Source organism: Myotis lucifugus, unplaced genomic scaffold (assembly GCF_000147115.1).
Source record: "Myotis lucifugus unplaced genomic scaffold, Myoluc2.0 scaffold_559, whole genome shotgun sequence".
NCBI classification, from domain to species: Eukaryota; Metazoa; Chordata; class Mammalia; order Chiroptera; family Vespertilionidae; genus Myotis; species Myotis lucifugus.
Genome location: NW_005871607.1, coordinates 68,169 through 87,369, shown reverse-complemented (window position 1 = coordinate 87,369; position 19,201 = coordinate 68,169). Strand labels below are relative to the sequence as shown.

Here is a 19,201-nt window from a genome sequence, read left to right as displayed (position 1 = left end):
ATAAGTCTTTAGCCATATAATTAAAAATACTCAAAAAGACTTAAGAAATTTTTTGAAATAAGTCAAACAGGGAGAAAAAAAGATCAGTGATGTTACCCACATGGGTGTCCTCCTGTCCATTCCCATTGCCAACAACAGTGGCTGGGCATCCACTACATGTCCCCCTGGAGGAGGGACAGAGCTTGCATTTATGCAAACTCATCACATGCACCCAGGGTAATCACACAGCCACTGCCATTCTCTTGAAAGACTCGGTTTCACCTCCACTGTGGAGATGGTACAACTTAGACCACACCTAGGTGGGATCTGGTATAGACTCTCACCTTAAGAAAACAATAATGACAATGTCAGCTCTCTTTTTTGAGAATTTATTGACTCAATGCAAATCTTCTAAGGACTTTCCACCTTCACAACAAATCTATTTAAAGGGCACTAAAGAATATTCAGAGTTTAGTAACATATAGGAGAGGAGGAGGGTCACTAATATTTTACATCCAGCTCAACCGGATAACTGTCAGCGGAACTGATGGGGTTAGACACTTCACACTGGTAATTCCCAGCATCCTCCCTCCTGACGGGGTCTATGGTGAGGGTTCTGTCGTTCCAGGACAGCTTCATACGCTCCGTCAGCCGCAGATTCATGCCATTGAAGAACCACTGTGTGGAGACTGCATTTGTGTAGCAGGTGAGGACCACGGAATCCTTATGCTCCGTGACTATGGTGTTGCTGGCTCGGAGGGTGGGCACTGTCAATGGCTCTGTGGAGAAATAGAGGGCATGGGTAATTGAGAGTGGCTTGGGACCTGGGCCATGATAACTCTTCTGATATCTTAGCCTCTAAGAGTCCACTGTGAGCTCTGTAAAGTCACCAGAGGATGGTTCTGTTCTCTGCAGAAGGACAATTGTCTTTGTTTTGGGACGATGTGTAGGGCAAGTGTTGGAATTCTTCTCTTAACCCAGATCAACTCTGACCTGTTCCCATAGACATCTTTGTAATATCAACACAGGGAACCATTTCGCGGCCCATGTGTCCTATATCCTCACTGTATGGTGGAGTTTTCCTCTCATGAGCTTTTACTGACCCTTTCCTAGAGGTTCTTTTGACTTAATTCCATGTATGTTGGGAAAGGCAATCTTACCACTTCTGCCTACTACTGGGGCCAAGGGGACTTTACAGAAAGTGAACGTGCATTTAACTATTTTGTTAAATAACTCATTAGGCAATAAAGATGGCCCAACCCAGTCTTCATGACCTTGGATCTGGATAAGTTCCATCTATAGGACTCCTCAGTCTGAACAGGACTTTATTTACAGGCCTGCTGATTGCATATAATGGTAAAATAAATGACTAAAGAGAAATGGTTATGATTTTTAAAAAGGTTGAAACTGTAGGAATAAGAGGAAATTATTTAATATGGTAAAGACCACACATGAGTGTCCACAGCTAATACATTACTCTACAGAGAGTCTCTGAAAACAGTACTAAGATCATTAATAAGACATGGATGCTGTTTTTCCCCTAATTCAACTAGTCAGAAAAATCAGGCAAGAAGATAGATAATTTAGAGAGACGTAAGAAAATATCTTTTTAAAAGAGAAAACATAATCTTATTGTAGAACACCCTGAAGATTTCACCACATACATACCTAAAACAACTAGTATAACTAATAAAAAAGATGAAGTCGCCAGAGACAAAATCAACACTCAGCATCATTTCCATTCTTTAAACAAAAATGAACAATCCTCAAATAAAATAAAGAAAATAGTTCCATTTACAATAGCATCAAAAAGACTAGATGCTTAGGGTTAAACATAATAAGGTGGAAGATGAATACACTGAAAACTACCAAACAATTCTGAAAGTAAAGAAGCAACAAATAACTGGAAAGACATCCATGTTCATTGATTCCAAGACCACCATCTATCTACATATTTGAAACAATCCCTATCAAAATCCCAATTACTTTTTTTCAGAAATAAAAAAATCCATCCCAGAATTTATGTGGAATTTTAGTGGATCCCAAATGTTTGCAAATATCTTAAAAAGGATGAATTGAAATTGAAGGTCTCACAGCTACTAATTTGAAATCCTACGACAAAGGGAAAGTAATCAAAATAGTTACACTGGCATAAAGACTTCTATTTGTCAAAAGACACAATCAAATGGTTGTGATAAAGGAGCTAAGACTATTCAATGGGAAAGGACAGTCTTTTGAACAAAAGCCATTGAACAGAAATGTCTACACGCAAACAAATAAAGGGGTCCACTGCTTATACCATACACAACAATTCAGTCAAAATGGATTGAATCCTAAAAGTAAGAACTAAAATTATAAAACTCTTAGAAGAAAGCATAGGGGTAAGCAATATGGCATTGTATTTGGCAGTGATATCTTGAATATGAAACTAGAAACTCGGGCAAGAAAAGATTAGATAATTTAGATTTTTGTCAAAATGGAAAACTTCTGTTCATCCAAGGACACAATCAACAGAGTGAAAGGTAATGTGTGTAATGGTAGAAAATCCTTTGCAAATCATTAATAGGATGAGGGGTTAATATGCAGAATATATAAAGGTATCCTACAACTGAACAACAGCAACACCAAATAAACTGATTTAAAAAATGGGCAAACCTCATGAATACACATTTCTCTAAAGAAGATATACAAAAGGACAATAAGCCCAGGAAAAGATGCTCAAAATCACTACCATTAGTAAAATATAAATCAAATCTCTCAAAGTTGATGCTTGTGATATTGAGTGTGGGTAACTCCACTGAGCAGGTAACAGGAGAACACTGCCCTGTGGGACATTTGAATCCTCCAAGCCTTCTTCAATCAGTGTTGGCACCTCTCACCTCTCAGTCAACTTAAAGGAATAAGGCAGGTCTATGTATCACAAGACAAATGTCTGGGGCTCTGAGCCCTCAGAGAACTTAAATCCTCTATATCTGGGAGAAAGCACAGCCTTTGTCAGAAGCCAAGACTGTTCAATGGAGAAAGGGCAGTCTTTTCAACAAATGAAGGGAACCATTCAATTGATTAGCCACATTTGGTTGTGGAAAAACAGAGAACCTAGAGTTAGAGACACCCCTCTCCCCCTAATCCTCCCACACCTCTCCTAGTTCTTCACTGACCAGCTGACTGCAATTTTTTCCAGCTGCACAGACCTTCATTACCCAGCCGAGGTGTGTTTCTAAGAGGCACCATATCCCAGGACATCTTAGAGACTCAAATTGGAGCAGAAATAAAAGAGGGGACCAGGATCAAACCTGTGGTTAGTTGACTACTCAGGCCCTGGGGCTAAGAGCAGGGTCAGGCTTTCCAAGGTTAGTGTGACTGACATGAGCCAGTGAGCCAATAAATGATAGAGCAGAGCCCAAGGAATGAGCGAGAAAGGAGTGAAGGGACAGGCAGGATCTGATTGTGGCAGCAGAAACATATGCTTTGCCCTTCATCATTAAAGTCATTCTCCGTCTGGGGAGGGAAGGTGAGGCTTGTACAGATGCAGAAGGTGTGATGAATGCAAGAGGGGAACATGGATTGCTGCCATTCGGACACTTGTGGACCATTTGCGTTTGGTGGTTATGAGATTGAAATTTGGAAAGATCTTAAAATTCCACCATATGCAAAAATTACTATTAATACCCAAGGGCCTAAGAGCAATAACAAGAAGGACTATTTCTAGAAAACAGCAAAGGGTCTGAGAAATGGGTCTCAAACCCTGGAGTGACAGGGAGCCTTTCCCATGTGGCTAGAAATCCAAGGACTGCATCCAGGTTTCAGCCTGTGAAGAGGTTTTAGCTCATTCCTTCCTTCAGGAGCCATTTATTTCTTCCTAATTCATCAAAACAACCGAGTGTTACATCTTGATCCCTTAGCTGATTACAAGTGTAAAATGGGGAGCGAGCAGGCAAAGTCCTTTCTTTTATATCCAGTGGGAAAGACACCAACACATCAGGAAACAAATCAGTGGTTTTACCTCCAGTGCAGGGAGGGGTGGACCATCCAGCTGAATGGAAGGTCTGGGTGTTCCCAGCACTGACTGATTGTTACTGCAGTTAATTTGGTTCTAGAGTAAAAATAAATTAATTCTCCATTTGGTGTTATTTTCTAGACCACAGTTTCTCTCTCTGAACTGGGGATGCCTAAGGGAAGAGCTAGCAATGTTTGCTTTAGGGATCGCTCTGGGATGGAGGAGAGGTAATCGCTGCAGACAGACCTTCAGTCACTCCCATGGTCTGTGTGGCTCTGCTTTAGTGACTATATCTCTCTGTGCCTTGGTTTCCTCTCAATGCAGTACGATGAACATTTGACTGCCAGGGTGTCAGTGCATTAACAATAAAATATTCACAGTATCTGACTAAACATTGGAAAAAGAGGAGCTGCTCAAATGAGGGATATCTGTTATTGATCAACTCCAAGAGAGAATCTCCTGGGCTGATCCCTGGTGGATGAGGAGCTGCCAGGATCATCTTTCCTCTTTTTCGTTCCCTGTGATTCTGAGCTTTCTCTGGACTCTACTAAATGTTTCAGTGTAGTTCACAAATGGCCTGGCAACCCTGTCCATCTGTGCTAGCCACACTCAGTCTCAGGTGAAGCACCACCCCTATCCAGATGTGGCTCATGGGGCTGAGCTCTGGCTTCTGAGCAGCTCAAAAGCCTTGTGACTCAGACACCTGGGAAACCATTGCACCCACTCAGCCATTCCCAGGAGGTTAACCCCAAAATGACACAGGATGCTCAGGCACCCTGGAGTCAGAAGCCCTGGGACTGGAGTCTGGGCGGAGCTGCCAAAGCTGATCTTCTTTATGAGGATTGCAGGGGGCTCCTCAGGATGGGCCCTGGCCGAGCCCTGCAGGGTCTTTCTCAGGGTCATGGTCATGGGGAGGGGCCGAGGGAACCGGACTGAGACTGGTCTCTCTCTGCTGAGAGACTCCCATCAGACTGGCCCTTCTCTCTGGAGAATGTCTGCAGGGCTAGAATCCTGAAAGGGAACTCTGATCTTAGAAAGTTTGTCTCCACTGTGTGTGTCCTGCACTAAATGCCAAAACCCAACCTGGGAGATGATGCAGAGAGGGATGGAGGCAGAGTTGAGGGCTGTCAGCCCTGTGTGTTCACCCACCCAACACCCAGAGGTCAGAGAGCAATCACTCACCGTACACATTGAGCCGTCCAAATCCTATTTCTTTTATTGAGCCTGGAAGGTAGACTACTACGGTGTAGATTCCTGTGTCCTTCTGGGTGACCTGCTTTAATTGCAAGGATCCATCATAGTTTATTTGCTCTCGACCGCTGTATGCATGCCCTGTTTTATAAACTCTTATGTGTGTTGTGAGAGTTGCAATATGATGATAGTAGTTTGCCCCTTCCCCCCGGTACCACGTGAAGCCTATAGCATTGGGAGGCTTATTGCGGATACGTAGAATCACATCCTTCCTTCGGCAGCATTGGTTGACACAATAGCGAGTTGGGCAGTGGTGGGCAGGCTCCAGAAATTTAAGAGTGAAACTAGGAGGGAAGAGAGAAATTGATCAATATTTGGATGTATATGTTGGGATGGAAAGATGATGCCCTGGATTTGGAAGAGGTCTCTACATCTCAGCCTTGGTGTTTGTGAGTGAGTTTGTGTGTGTGTGTGAGTGTGGTCAAGGTCAACAGCATGACCACCAATACTTCAGCACCTGTGAACCTGTTACTTTTTCTGTTTCTCAGTCTCTTTTCCAGGTGTCTGTTCAGCTCACCCACTCACTGCCCTCAGACCCCTGCTGACACTTAGGTGTGTCCATGGGAGGCACCTTCACGGAACACTTCCCTAAAGACTCTCTGTTAATCACTTTATGACCTGTCTCGGCTCTATTCTTTTTATAACACTTATGGGTACCTGACATCACATGTAGATATTTTCTTATCTCTCTCCAGCCACAGAACTTGAGCTCCATGGGGACAGGGACTTGTCAGATCTAGCATCCCCAGTGCCTGCAACAGGCTGCAAATAACTGTGGGTGAATGAATGTTCCCAGAGTCCTGCTCCTCTTGGGGTGGATTTCCCCTGAGGCTGGTGGTAACGATGGTGTTTAGCACCCCTGATTAAGTTTTTCTCTGATGCCACCTGGCATAAATTTTTCTTTTTAAGGTCACTTTCCAAAATTCAATACTCAGTGATGAATAACTTAGGAATTAACAGCAACTGAAGTTTACCTGCCCCACACCACTTCCAGATCATGAGATTTCCCAGTTACCTGTTACCCATCTCCCTTACCCATCCTACTCTGCCCCCCTGTGCTCTCCCCTCAGGTCCACACAGAAGCCCTCCCTCCACTCTCAGGGTGCTGTTCTCCCCAGGAGACCCCAGGAAGTCCCTGTCTTTACCCCCTCAGTACACCCCCCAGGGATTGTTCCTTCCTTACCGGCCAACAGGAGCCCCTGCCAGGTTACAGGTCCTCTGCAGATAGGGGCTGAGAGTGACTCCATGGTGTCCGCTGCCTGCAATGTCCCTCCCTCTGCGAGAAGAGCTTGGATTCCAGGAAAGCTCAAAGGCACCACTGTAGAAGCAAGTGGGATTTGCTGTCCCTCTACACTGTGCACTTGGCCTCCTCCTGGTCCAAGATCACTTACCTGGTCACATGGACCAGGGTGGAGTTTGTGCCAAGGACCCAACTCCTCCTCCCCTATTTTTTGCCACACTTTTCCCCACCTTCAAGCTTACCATCCCTCTAAATTTTGGTTTCCTTGGAGGTGGTGAGGTATCAGAACACACACACACACACACACACACACACACACACACACACACACACACTTACATGCTCTGTTTGGAAAAGCACCAGCCTGGGGGATCTAGGTCATATGCATTCCCCATGGCTCCCATTCAAGTGCACAGTAGCCTCCCCCACAGCCCTCTCTCTTTCACATTTGACTTTTTCCTTCAGAGCAGGAGTTCTGGGGCCACCTCAGGAACTCTTGTCACCGGGATATCACCACCAGTGTGCATCGGATCACCTGTGAAACTTTGTAAAGATTGTGATGCCCAGGTGACACCATAGTCAGGGTTGGGCAAACTTTTTGACTCGAGAGCCACAATGGGTTCTCAAACTGGACCGGAGGCCCGGAACAAAAGCATGGATGGAGTGTTTGTGTGAACTAATATAAATTCAAAGTAAACATCATTACATAAAAGGGCACAATCTTTTTTTTTTTTTTTTTAGTTTTATTCATTTCAAACGTGCCGGATCCGGCCCGCGGGCCGTAGTTTGCCCACGGCTGCCATAGATGCTGCTTCAGCAGCTGTCCAGATAATGTGGATGCCCAACCAGGATGAGATCTGGTGATGTGGTGACGGGACACCCCTGCCCCTCTCCTGTGCACAGGGAGGGTCTCCACATCCTGTTAAAATGCAGATTCTCAATCTGCAGGTGTGCGGTGGACCAGAGAATCTGAATCTGATGAGTTCTAAGGGAAGTTGGGTCTTACTGGCCTGTGGAGCCCACTTGCACCAGCAAGGCTGATGGAGGCATGTGTCCCCTGAGAGGATGACCCTCTCACCCCAGCATTGTCCTCTGCTGTTTCTTGGTATTGGGTCTGTCAGCACCACACAGAGAGCCTCACAGGCCCCAAACTGGGGATTATTTCTGTTTGTAACACAGAAACCCAGCTGGGCACCTCGTGTGTCCTGTGTTCTCAAATGCACTGGGAAGGTTAAATTTCCTCCCAACAGAAAGACCACAGAGGTGACTGTGGGTGTGAGAAGGGGTCAAGCTGGGTGACGACTGCAGAGGCGACCCTCCCTCTATCTCAGGTTGTCACCAGCCTGGCCTTTGCTTCCAGGGACAGAGACCCAGGACCTCCCAGGACCTGGAGTCTAAAGAGGCCCTGCAGTTCCTGGGAGTGATTGGGAAGGTGTCCTGCATGTCGTGGGAAGATAGGACTGTGGTGGGAGCTCAGGTGGCTGTGGGTTCCCTGGTCTTCAGGGCAGTTTCTGGGAGACCCTCCCTCTCTGTTGGCTCAGCCTGTCCTTGTGCGCCCTGACCTTGTGGCGGTGTCTGTCCTCTGCCTGGGGGAGTTTCCTTTCATTACCCCACCTTGTTCATGGGTTGTGCCAGACATGGGACAGGGAGCAGCAAATAGAGCCCTGAGAAAGCAGGTGCTCGTGGGCCTGTTAAAGTAAGAAACTTCCCAACCTGTGAAGAATTTCATGAGTTTATTTGAACCAAGCTAATGTCATATGTCTGGAACAAGATATCAAATCCTGAGCTTGGCAGTTGTGCAAATTATTTTATACATTATAATAAAAAAATTAGATGGAAAAATTAGTGTGAAACCCATTTGGAAGTGAAGAAATCTCTAGAGTTAATAAATAGCAAAAAGGAGAAACACATTTTTTATTTTACTTTGATGGGTCCAGGATAATTAACATTTACAGCACATAGAGAGGTTGTGCAAGGGACCAGGTAACATAAGAAGTATGTTGTCTCATATGCTGGTCCCAGAGTCAGTGCCTTCAAATCATCTTGCAAAAGAACAACTACTCTGATGTGTCAACGGTATGGTATCCAAGATGCATAAGAACAGGGAACAAGGCTCACTTAACGTAATATCTGACCTTTGCTAACGAAGCTGTAGGCCTGGGACATGACTCCCTGACATCACCTGCCCTGTTAGGAATTCGTGATCAGACCATCCTGTGCAGTTATTTTTAGTCACTGAGCTTGTCAGGACTGCCATGTGACCCACTGGGCTTGTCAGGCTTATTTTACAGCCCCATTTTTGTTGTTGTTGTTTTATTCACAGTCACTAGAAGTAGCAGGTGGGATAAAGCAATCATGAGGGTCTTGTCCAAAAGCATCTGTGGGAGCAGGGAATGGAAATCAGGCTCCTTCTGCAGCTCCTCAGGCAAAGCCAGGTTCATGTGTGAATTCCATGTGTTGTCTGCATGTTTAAATATCACCTGGAACAAGATATCAGTTTGAACTTCTGAGAAAGTGACCTCTTGCTGAGACCTCTTGGGTGTCTGTGGGACACCCAAGAACCGTGGGTTTGGGATTCATCCCCAGATTCCTTGGAGGTCAGTGTGAGCTCTCTTTTCCCATGGTAATACCTCTACCTGGGGTGAAAGATCCAGAGTATCTTCCAGGTCAGGGCTCTGTGAGAAGACAAAGAACACAGGCTTCTGTCCAGGCCCCAGGAATATGAGACAACACTCACAAGGTGGAAATGGTGAGGGCTGTGATTTTCTGGGAATGAAGAACGGTCTGACTCTACACTGTTATTTGGTCCTATCTCCCGCCCCCCTGATTGTGTGAGGGGAAAAAACCCATCCCTGGGTCATCCCCACACACTTGTGGCCTCCTCCCATGCTAACAACAATGTCTCCGTGCATATAAGGAACATAGCATGACAACTAGTGTCACACAGGGTGACAGGCTTCCATTGGGTGGTTTCCCTCATCCATTTAATGAATGTTTACTGAGCATCTGTGATGTGACAGACCTGGATGGGCTCTGGGACCTGAGAGAACAGGACATAGGTGTGACCTGTGCTCATGGAGTTTACCTTGTAACAAAGACAGGCTCTCAGAAATATCACAGCACTAAAGAGTTAATTATAATCCAGAGAAGGACCATAAAGAAAGAGTTGTATGTACTTGAGTCTCAGATTGTCTGGGGATCACAGAGAGAACTTCTGAGAAAGTGACCTCTTGCTGAGACCTAAAGCATGAGTGGCCATTCACACTTTGGACAGAGGGTGGTGGGGAAGAGCTGCCTGCAGAGGATGGGACTTTAGTGGGTAGATTCCTGGCTGGATGGAGGAGCTTTCAAAGTCCAATGTCGGCAGTGTGAAGAGTGAGAAGGAATGTGGACTGAGTAATGCTGGTGAGGTTGGACCCTGCTGGGCTGTGGGTGCTGCTGAGGTGGGGTCAGCAGACACCTGAGGAGGCTGCAAGCTGTGGAATAGCTCACCCCCCTTTGGTGGAAATATGTGTAAGAAAAAAAGTCACGTTACAGTTATGAATTTTCTATTCTACTTATACTTTAAGCAATATTTCATACGTGTATAGTGAAATTTTAACATATTTAATGAGTTTTAGTTGGCATGAGATAACCTTACCATATTGAAAGTATACAATTTATTAAGCTTTGCCAAATGCATGCACCAGAGAAGTTGTTACAATGAAGACAATGAACATGTTCTTCACTCTTAAGCCTCCTCGGGCCCTCTTATTATCCCTTCACTCTGTCCCTCTCCCACTTCCTCCAACTCATATCTGCTTTCAGTCATTATAGATGAGTTTGCATTTTCTGCAATTTTCATAATTTGAACCATATAATATGTAATTTTGGGCAAATGTTGGCATCTAGAATCCACGCCATCATCTTGAAATAGTTCTTTCCTTTTTAATCCCTCAGGTCTATTCTATTGTAGGATGCACCAAACTTGTTTAGCCATTCATCCATTAATGGACATTTGTGTTGATTCCCATTTTGGACTATTCAAAGTAAACCAGGCATTAACATTTGTGCAGCAAGGTCTTTAGCACAGAAATAGGTGCATGTAAAACCAATGCATTGCCAGAAAAATGGAAGTCAGGGAGTTGACACAGGAAGTCTGGCTTCAATGTCCCACTGCCACAGCCCCACCCAGAGGGAAAGAAACACCTGCTTCTTCACATAAGGCTCTGTCGGGAGAGCCCACCCACCAGGAGCAGGAATCACAGCCCCTTCTCCCTTCCAGAGTCCAAACTACATACAAGTGCATCTCAGAGGCTGAAATTAATTCACACCTGTCTAGCCAGTCATTAAAAGTGGGAAGGGTGGTATTTAACCTTTCAGCCCCTCTGGTATAGGAGGAAATATAGAAAGGGGTGGAGCATAGATGTCAAGTGCCAATACACAATACATGGCATGGTTGAGTCCACTTGCAGGCTCTGTGACTCTGGGCAAGTGATCTCACCTCAAAAAGCCTCAGTTTCCTCATGTGATTTCATAGAAAGATATTTCCTGCTTCTTAGAATAGAGCAGTTTAAATTCTTGAAATTTTCTGAGTGATATGGGCAATAAGAATGTCTTTTGTCCCAATGAGGCAACTCCTGACAGGCCTCTGGATAGTTGCAGGGTGAGGACAGGTTGCCATAAAGGCCAAATCTTGATTAGAAGCCTGGATTTTTCAGCTGCCAACGTAAGAAACATTTAAACCTGTAGAGAATTTTTATGAGTTTATTTGAGTTAAACTGACGACAATTGCCAGGAAGTAAAATCTCAAGGAAAAGCGGCAGTTTTGCACCGTATGTTATACATTACAATCAAAGCAGGAGGCATAAGGGGTTAAATAAAATCCATTGGTAATAGGTTAGGAAGGTGGGAGAAAGCAAAACAGGGAAATCTCTGAGATTGGATAAAAAGTAAAACAAATAGACACATACTTCTTTTGCATTGGTTCAAAGAGGATAGTTAGCAGCTAAGAATTAACATGATGAAAATAGCAATGAGGAGTTTTGTGGCTTCTCCTCTGGTGCAGTGAGGGTCTGGACAAAAAGAAAAATTTTTCCTGATATTCCAAAAGTAAGTTATCATGAATTCAAAAAGACAATAGACATGTTCAGTTAACATAAAATTCAGCTTTATTAGGAAAAAATACCTAAGACATAGTTACCCACCATGACTCACTTTTAGTTAGAAAGTTGTCATTTCAGGACATCCTATGTGGTTACTTTAAGTCTCTGATTTTGCAAATCATACTATGCAGGCCTCCTCTGAGCTTGTCAGCTTTAGTACGTGGCCCCATTTTCATCCACACCTCCCACTTTGGGTCATAAATCAAAGGGAATGATTCACTGACTACCAACCTTTTGGTTGGAAAATGTGGTTTCATGGAGCTAGAAAGGCTCATCACTGGGAAGTCTTAGTTTATCTAGCTGAACTATGGACCATTGGCGATAGGGCAAGACTGTAACCTTGGATGGGAGTCAAGGCCAAATTTTCTCAAGAGTAAAAAGCAGCTAAATGGGAGCCAGTCAGGTTCCACCGGTATTCATTAAGAAAAAACACTTTGTCACTGACCAGTGTTGCTAAGTGATTAGAGTATCAGCCTGCAGCTCATTTTCAAGGTCATGTGTCTGGGTTGTAGGTTCAATCCCTAGTCCCAATCTTGATGCATGCAGGAGACAGCCAGTTGTATTCCTCTCACATTGATGTTCCTCTCCCTCTCTCTTTTTCTCTCTCCCTCCCTCTTCCCTCCTCTCTCCCTTGTACTCTTTCTAAAAATCAGTGGAAACAATATCCTTAGGTTAGGATTTAAATTAAAAAACAATAAAAAATAAAAATATTTTGAGTCATTCCTAACATATAAACTATCGTGATCCAAATTTTGCTGTCTGTCTCATTTCTCTGTATTTTGCATCTAGTATAAGATTTGCTTATAGTTTGAGGGCACACTCTAAACCTCTTCAGTTTTTACAATCTGATCATGAGATGGGTTCTCATTTACAATGGTCCACTTATTTCCCATTGGAAACACTCAAGGGTCATTCATTATTAATTTGATTCCTTCTGGTTGTGCAATTGCAACTGTAATCATATTTGGGGACAAGGCTGTAAGAACCCAATGGTGTATATTACAATTACCATCTAAAAATTTCATAGACCAGGAAGACAGTAAGATTATTATAAGTAAATTTCCTGTGCCTCAGCTGCAGTTATAGAGGAACATGTTTTTATAGCTGCTTCAGCTTCATTTGAATTAATATGGTTAGTAGTCTTTGTTGTGTTAGGGTATAAGCATATCCCCATAATTAGGTTCAGGCATTTCTACATAAAATTTCTCAATATTCCTTTTCCACTAACCACTAAGCTTCCCTTGTTTTCAGTTTGCCTCTTTTTACTCATTCAGAAATAATTAACATGTTAGGTCAAACTACTTACTTTTATCTTTTCTTAAAAACACCCAGCACTGCTGGCATGGCTCAGTGGTTGACCATCAACCTATGAACCAAGAGGTCACAGTTTGATTCCCAGTCAGGGCACTTGTCTTGGTTGTGGGCTCAACCTCCAGTTTGGGTTGTGCAGGGGGTACTCAATCAATGATTATCTCTCATCACTGACGTTTCTAACTCTTTCTCCCTTTCCCTTCCTCTCTGAAATCAATACCAATTTTTGAAATATATTTTAATGAATTTTTTACAGAGAAGAAGGAAGAAGGATAGAGAGTTGGAAACATCGGTGAGAGAGAAACATCAATCAGTGGCCTCCTGCACACCCCCCACTGGGGTTGTGCTGAAAACCAAGGTACATGCCCTTGACCTGAATCAAACCTGGGATTCTTCAGTCCAGAGGCTGAGGCTCTATCCACTGAGCCAAACCGGTTAGGGCAATACAAATATTTTTAAAGAACACTCCCAGATCCCTTTCCTCCTTTTGCAATAGCATTCCCTCTACATTTGAAAATGTTATCAGAAATAAAGGCCAGGCATTGAGTGAATTTGCCTAAGACCAGCTGGTAGTGTGCATGTACTTGACTTCGTGCAGTAAAGATTGCAGAATATGAGTCCAGGTGATTTTGAGACTACGTTTATTAAAGCTGGGGGCAGTGAAACAAGAAAGGGCCTGGGATAAAAGAAGCAGTAGGAGAGAGACAAGGTGTGGCTGCTTCAGCTCTCTAGAAACTTTATGGGAAAGAAGTGAGCCTATGCAAGGCTGCTGTCAGCTCACTGGAAAATCAGAGGCAAGGAGACTTGGGGACAAGTTCAGGGGTTTAGCCCAAGATTAGCTACTGATGCCTATTGTTCCCCTGGTTGCAAGTCTCCTGGGTATCACTTATGGTTTAGGTTTAAGAAAATTCACTGGAAAAGGAGATTTGAGTGGGTGTGACCCAGGAGGGGCACATGCTGCCTTCTTTGTCTTGAGGGGTTCTATCTACTTTTCAAAGGTGGGGTCTTACGGGAGATCTCAGGGAACATCTCAATAGAATATTTATCAGCATTTCCAGGTTTGCCCTTTCAGATCGTGGTCTCTACTGATTGTTCAACAGCAGGACAGAAAGTCTAAGTCACACAACCAATGGTATGCCCGGGAAGAAAAGGCCACCCTGAAGGCACGGTCTAGGATCAGTTTTGCCCATTGCTAGGTACCCAAGGCTTTCTGCCCTGGTAACCTTCTGCATCTGCCTGTAAATTGCTAGGCCAGTTTATTCAGCTATCTGTCTCAGTTTCCCCATTCTACATGTGAAGAAATATTCCTACCTTCTTACTATAATTTGACTACATTTCTTGGAATGACTTTCAAATATTTCTGTCAGACTAGTGATGTGTCAAATGAACCAGTCACTAATATATTTAAAACGGAAGGCTTCTAGTAAATAAGGTTAGTAGTTGTTTTTTTAAAGGTTCTTATTTATACAGGACAAAATTGTTTCAGTTGAGCCAGAGTTGGCAGAAAAAAGAGGGATGTTCAACAGAATAGAGTCATCCATGGGGTTAACAGCCAGTTACACCAGAGGGGGAAAATGGAAGGATCAGAGAAAGACTCCAGCTTACTTAACCCCCTCACATAGGCCCTGGATCTAAAGTTCTGGAACCCTTGTCCTGTCCTCACCTCAGGGAGTCCTGGGCTAGGGGAAGTTTGTGAACTCCCTCAGAAGAATGAGTACAAAAAGCTTGAAGAAAAAAGGAACAAAACAATGGCTTCTTTGAAAATCCATCCTCATTAAAGACAACACCATAAATTAGAAGATTCAATATTGTTAACTTCCATACTACTCAAAGCATTCTGCAGATTCAATAAAATATATTGAAATCCCAAAGGCATTTTTTATTATTTTTTTAAATTAAATCTTTATTGTTCAGATTATTACAATTGTTCCTCTTTTTTTTCCCCATAGCTCTCCTACACCTGGTTCCCACCCCACCCTCCGCCCTCACCCCCCCACACTGTCCTCATCCATAGGTGCACGATTTTTTTCCAGGCTCTTCCTGCATCCCCCACACCCTCCCCCCCAAGAATAGTCAGTCCACTCCCTATCTATGCCCCTGATTCTATTATAATAACCAGTTTATTCTGTTCATCAGATTATTTATTCACTTGATTTTTAGATTTACTTGTTGATAGATGTGTATTTGTTGTTCATAATTTGTATCTTTACCTTTTTCTTCTTCTTCCTCTTCTGAAAGGATAACTTTCAGCATTTCATATAATACTGGTTTGGTGGTGATGAACTCCTTTATTTTTCCTTATCTGTGAAGCTCTTTATCTGACCTTCAATTCTGAATGATAGCTTTCTGGATAAAGTAATCTTGGTTGTAGGTTCTTGGCATTCATCACTTAGAATATTTCTTGCCACTCCCTTCTGCCTGCATAGTTTCTGTTGAGAATTCAGCTAACAATCGTAAGGGCACTACCTTGTAGTTAACTGACTGTCTTTCTCTTGCTGCTTTTAAGATTCTCTCTTTGTATTTTGCTCTTGGCATTGTAATTATGATGTGTCTTGGTGTGGTCCTGTTTGGATTCCTTTTGTTTGGGGTTCTCTGTGCTTCCTGGACTTGTAAGTCTATTTCTTTCACCAGGTAGAACAAGTTTTCTGTCATTATTTCTTCAAATAGGTTTTCAATATCTTGCTCTGTCTCTTCTTCTGGCACCCCTATAATTCAGATGTTGGTACGCTTGAAGCTGCCCCAGTGGTTCCTTACATTATCTTCTTATTTTTGGATTCTTTTTTCATTTTCCTTTCTGGTTGGGTGTTTTTTGCTTCTTCGTATTTCAAATCTTAGACTTCGTTCTTGTGATCCTCTAGCCTGTTGTTGGAAGTCTGTATAATATTTTTTATTTCAGTCAGTGTATGCTGAATTTCTAGTTGGTCCTTTATCACAACCTCAAGGGTCTCACTAGATTTCTTGAGGGTCTCATTAAGTTTATCGGCTGTTTCTAGAAAATTCTTGAAAAACCTTAAAAGTGTGGTTTTGAACCCTATATCCAGTAGTTTGCTTTCCTCCATTTCTGTCATTTGTTCCCTGTTTCTTTGTCTCCACATTTTTTTTATGCTTTGCTGTATCAATAGAGTGCCTTTCTGTGCTAGGTGTCCTATAGGGCCCTGTGGCTCAGTCTCCACAATTACCTGAGGTAGACACACTTGGTGCACCCCCTTGTGGGCTTTGTGCACAGTCTTGTTGTAGTTAAGCCTTGATTGTTGGAGGTAACACTGGGAGGGATTGACCTCCAGGCCAATTGGCTGTTAGAATCAGCTGTGTCTGCAATGGGAGATCTTCTGTGCTGGAGACACCCCTCCAGGGCAAGACTTGCTTCAATGGGGCTTTGGTGCTCACTGATTCTGCCCCCTGAGTGTGTCCTTTATGGATCCAAGCAGCTGCAATCTGGATGGTCCCACTCTGACCACTGGGATCACTGGCTCTTGGATCTCTAAGGAGGTGCTAATCTAGCCTGTGCCTGAGGCTATCCAGCAGGAGCCAGCTGTGAAGCAATGCAAGTTGCTATGGGACCTTAGGCCAGCTGCAGTTTGTTAGGTAATTATCAGATTGCAAAGGGCCAGGCCTTTCATATGCAAAAGCCTCCATGCACAGCTTGGGCAGGGCAGGGTACCAGGGGATGAATAGGGCAGAGCAAGCAGTTATGGCTGCTCTCAGTCCTGCCCTCAGAGGCCCCGCTTCTCAGTGTCCCAGCAATCACTGCAAGCACCTCCGAGAGAAAGCTGTCCTCAAGTTCTGACCACTGCCAGACACTCCACTTTCTCCCATATGAGTTAGGCCCCCAGAGACTCGCCCAGAACTGGAGTTCAGAGCAGTCAGGAGCTTGAAAATCCCTCCTGATTGAAAAAGTCAACCATGTCCTCAGCCGCCAGCCCTCTCTGCATGCGCCCAAAGGCATTTTTAAACAAATGAAAATATCATTCTTAATTCATATGATATCTCAAGGACCCTGAGGAAACAAAACAATCTTCTTTACTTTCCTGAATAAGAGTATTTAGTGTAGAATTTATTGTATCTATTTAATCCTATTCACATTTAAGCCAACTTTCTGTGATTTCTTTAAATTCAAATCTCTGAGTACATTATAGATGGAGAACCTTCCTCTTCAAGCTACAGGGTTGAAAGAGGAGTGGTCCTGCTCATTAGAGTAGAGAAAGACAAAACCCCTTCACATTCCTTCTCAGCTCCTTTAGGTTACTTTGTTGTGATGCCGCCCTCTGGTGGCCACATTACAACTTGCACCTCCCAAATAGGGCCAAACCTTTTTTTCTTAATTTTTTTTAAATTGATTTCAGAGAGGAAGAGAGAGGTAGAGAAAGACAGAAACATCAATGATGACAGAGAATCATTGACTTCCTCCTGCATGCCTCACACTGGGGATAGAGTCTGCAACCTGAGAATGTGCCTTGAGTGGGAATGGAACCATGAATTCATGGTTCATAGATGGACACTCATCCAAAAAGCCAGGCTCAAACCATTTTTTCCAGCCTGGGGTCTCTGCTAGGGTTGTAAGAAAGTAAAGTGAGTGTCATTAAGAATTTCAACAATGGTGGGTAAGGACACATATATAATAGCTTAAATAATAAAGAAAAAAATGATTTCAAAATGGCAAAAGCAAAGTATTAAACCTACTGCAGGCCCTTCTAAGTGAATTCATAGATTGGGAACCAATGAAGTTGGCCCTCCCTAGCAGTGCAAATGGATGTGTTCATCCTCTAAGTTAATTTCATCCCATATTTAAGTCATAAAATACCTAGAGACCTACAGTCATCCTCAATGTGAGAACTAGAGACTCTCCCACTAAAGATGAACAAAACGATAAGATTACTAAGTGCCTTAGTAAGACACGTGTGCTCTGAAGGGTGGAAGTGGATGCCTGCTGCTGTTGATGCTCTATGACAATGACATCAGTGATGACAGTGACAACAGTGTCAGGGTCAGTTCTAATGATCAGCAGTTTAAGCAAAGTATGAGCTGTAAGGACATCCACGACTCTGACCATTCAGGGGTCTGACACATCTATGAGGCTTTCATGGCTCCAATAATCTGGGCCATGCTGGATGGTACCCTCCAGAGAAAAGGAGAAATTTCTGTGCTTGTACCTTCATCTAATCGATGTTAGGAGAATGAAAGGTGCTTTGTTAAGCCTCTTGTAATATCTCATAGAGAATGAAATGCACATTCCTATGGTTTGGTTCTATTCTAAGGCAATAGAACAACAGCAAATGACCAGCTTCTAGGCCTCAGGAGAGACACAGAGTCTGAACATGGGCTGTAAGGTGACCCAGTAGCCAGAACTGATCATCATGATCTGGGTTCTATCACACCCACCAACAGAAGGTCAGGTGGGGAGAGAAGCATCCATCATAGATGGAAGTGACACATCCTTGATTAGACAAGGACAAGTGGGTACCTACAGCTCCATCCCTGTGACCTACCACAGAGCTCTTACCTGTGGAATCACAGAAAGTTACTCTCACTAGTCAAAACAGAAGGAAAATGCTCCACACATTCCAAGTTCATGCCATCCCTCAATTTCTTCTCCCAAACAGACACATACCCTCAGCCATTTCCTTGCCTGTACCCAGGCACCTAGTCAGACTTACTCACTGACACACAAATCCCCGGGGACATGGCTAACATGTTTACTCAGTTGAAGCACATCTTGGTGTCTAGGGGTGAGATTGGCCTTTCATGGCTCTCCCAGAACATGGGGAAACTGCTTTGAGAGCCAAATGCACACATCTCTCCAGGGTTGGAGCTGGACGATGGACATCTCTGGCCCTCAATTTGGTCCTCAACCTCAAGCCTGCCCTGCATTCCCCACTTTCTTGAGGCTCCATGCCAAGCCCTGTTCTAGTCTGACTACCCTGGACTTCAACTAATTTCCTGGCTTAAATACCACATTCCCTAGGCTCATCTTCTGCATTCATGGTGTCCCCATCCCTCCTAAATTTTCAGACTCCTAACTCCCTACAAGATGCTCATTTCCATTACCTTCTTGTTTCTTATTTAATGTCTATTCTGTAACTCCTGCCAGCCAGTATATTTGGTGCTCCCTCTTGTCACAAATGTCAGGACATTAATATGAATCTTCAAGAAACTTATTCTTTCCCCCAACCCTGTGTCTCACCCCTTTCGCCTATCCAAGTCTAGGAGAATGGCACACCCACTTCACTACACAAGCTCCAGTGGCTTTTCCCTCAATATGTAGAAGGTAGCCCTCACTCA

The 19,201-nt window shown here is 43.7% G+C and overlaps 1 protein-coding gene across 1 annotated transcript in view; it reads right to left on the bottom strand.

The window, feature by feature from the left end:
- Positions 1-480: 480 nt before the first annotated feature.
- Positions 481-19,201, bottom strand: part of LOC102429360 (carcinoembryonic antigen-related cell adhesion molecule 3-like) — a 24,359-nt gene continuing 5,638 nt past the window's right edge. The window contains exon 3 of the mRNA XM_006104283.1: positions 481-758. Coding sequence (XP_006104345.1) covers positions 481-758 — 278 coding nt within the window. The remainder of the gene's footprint in view (positions 759-19,201) is intronic.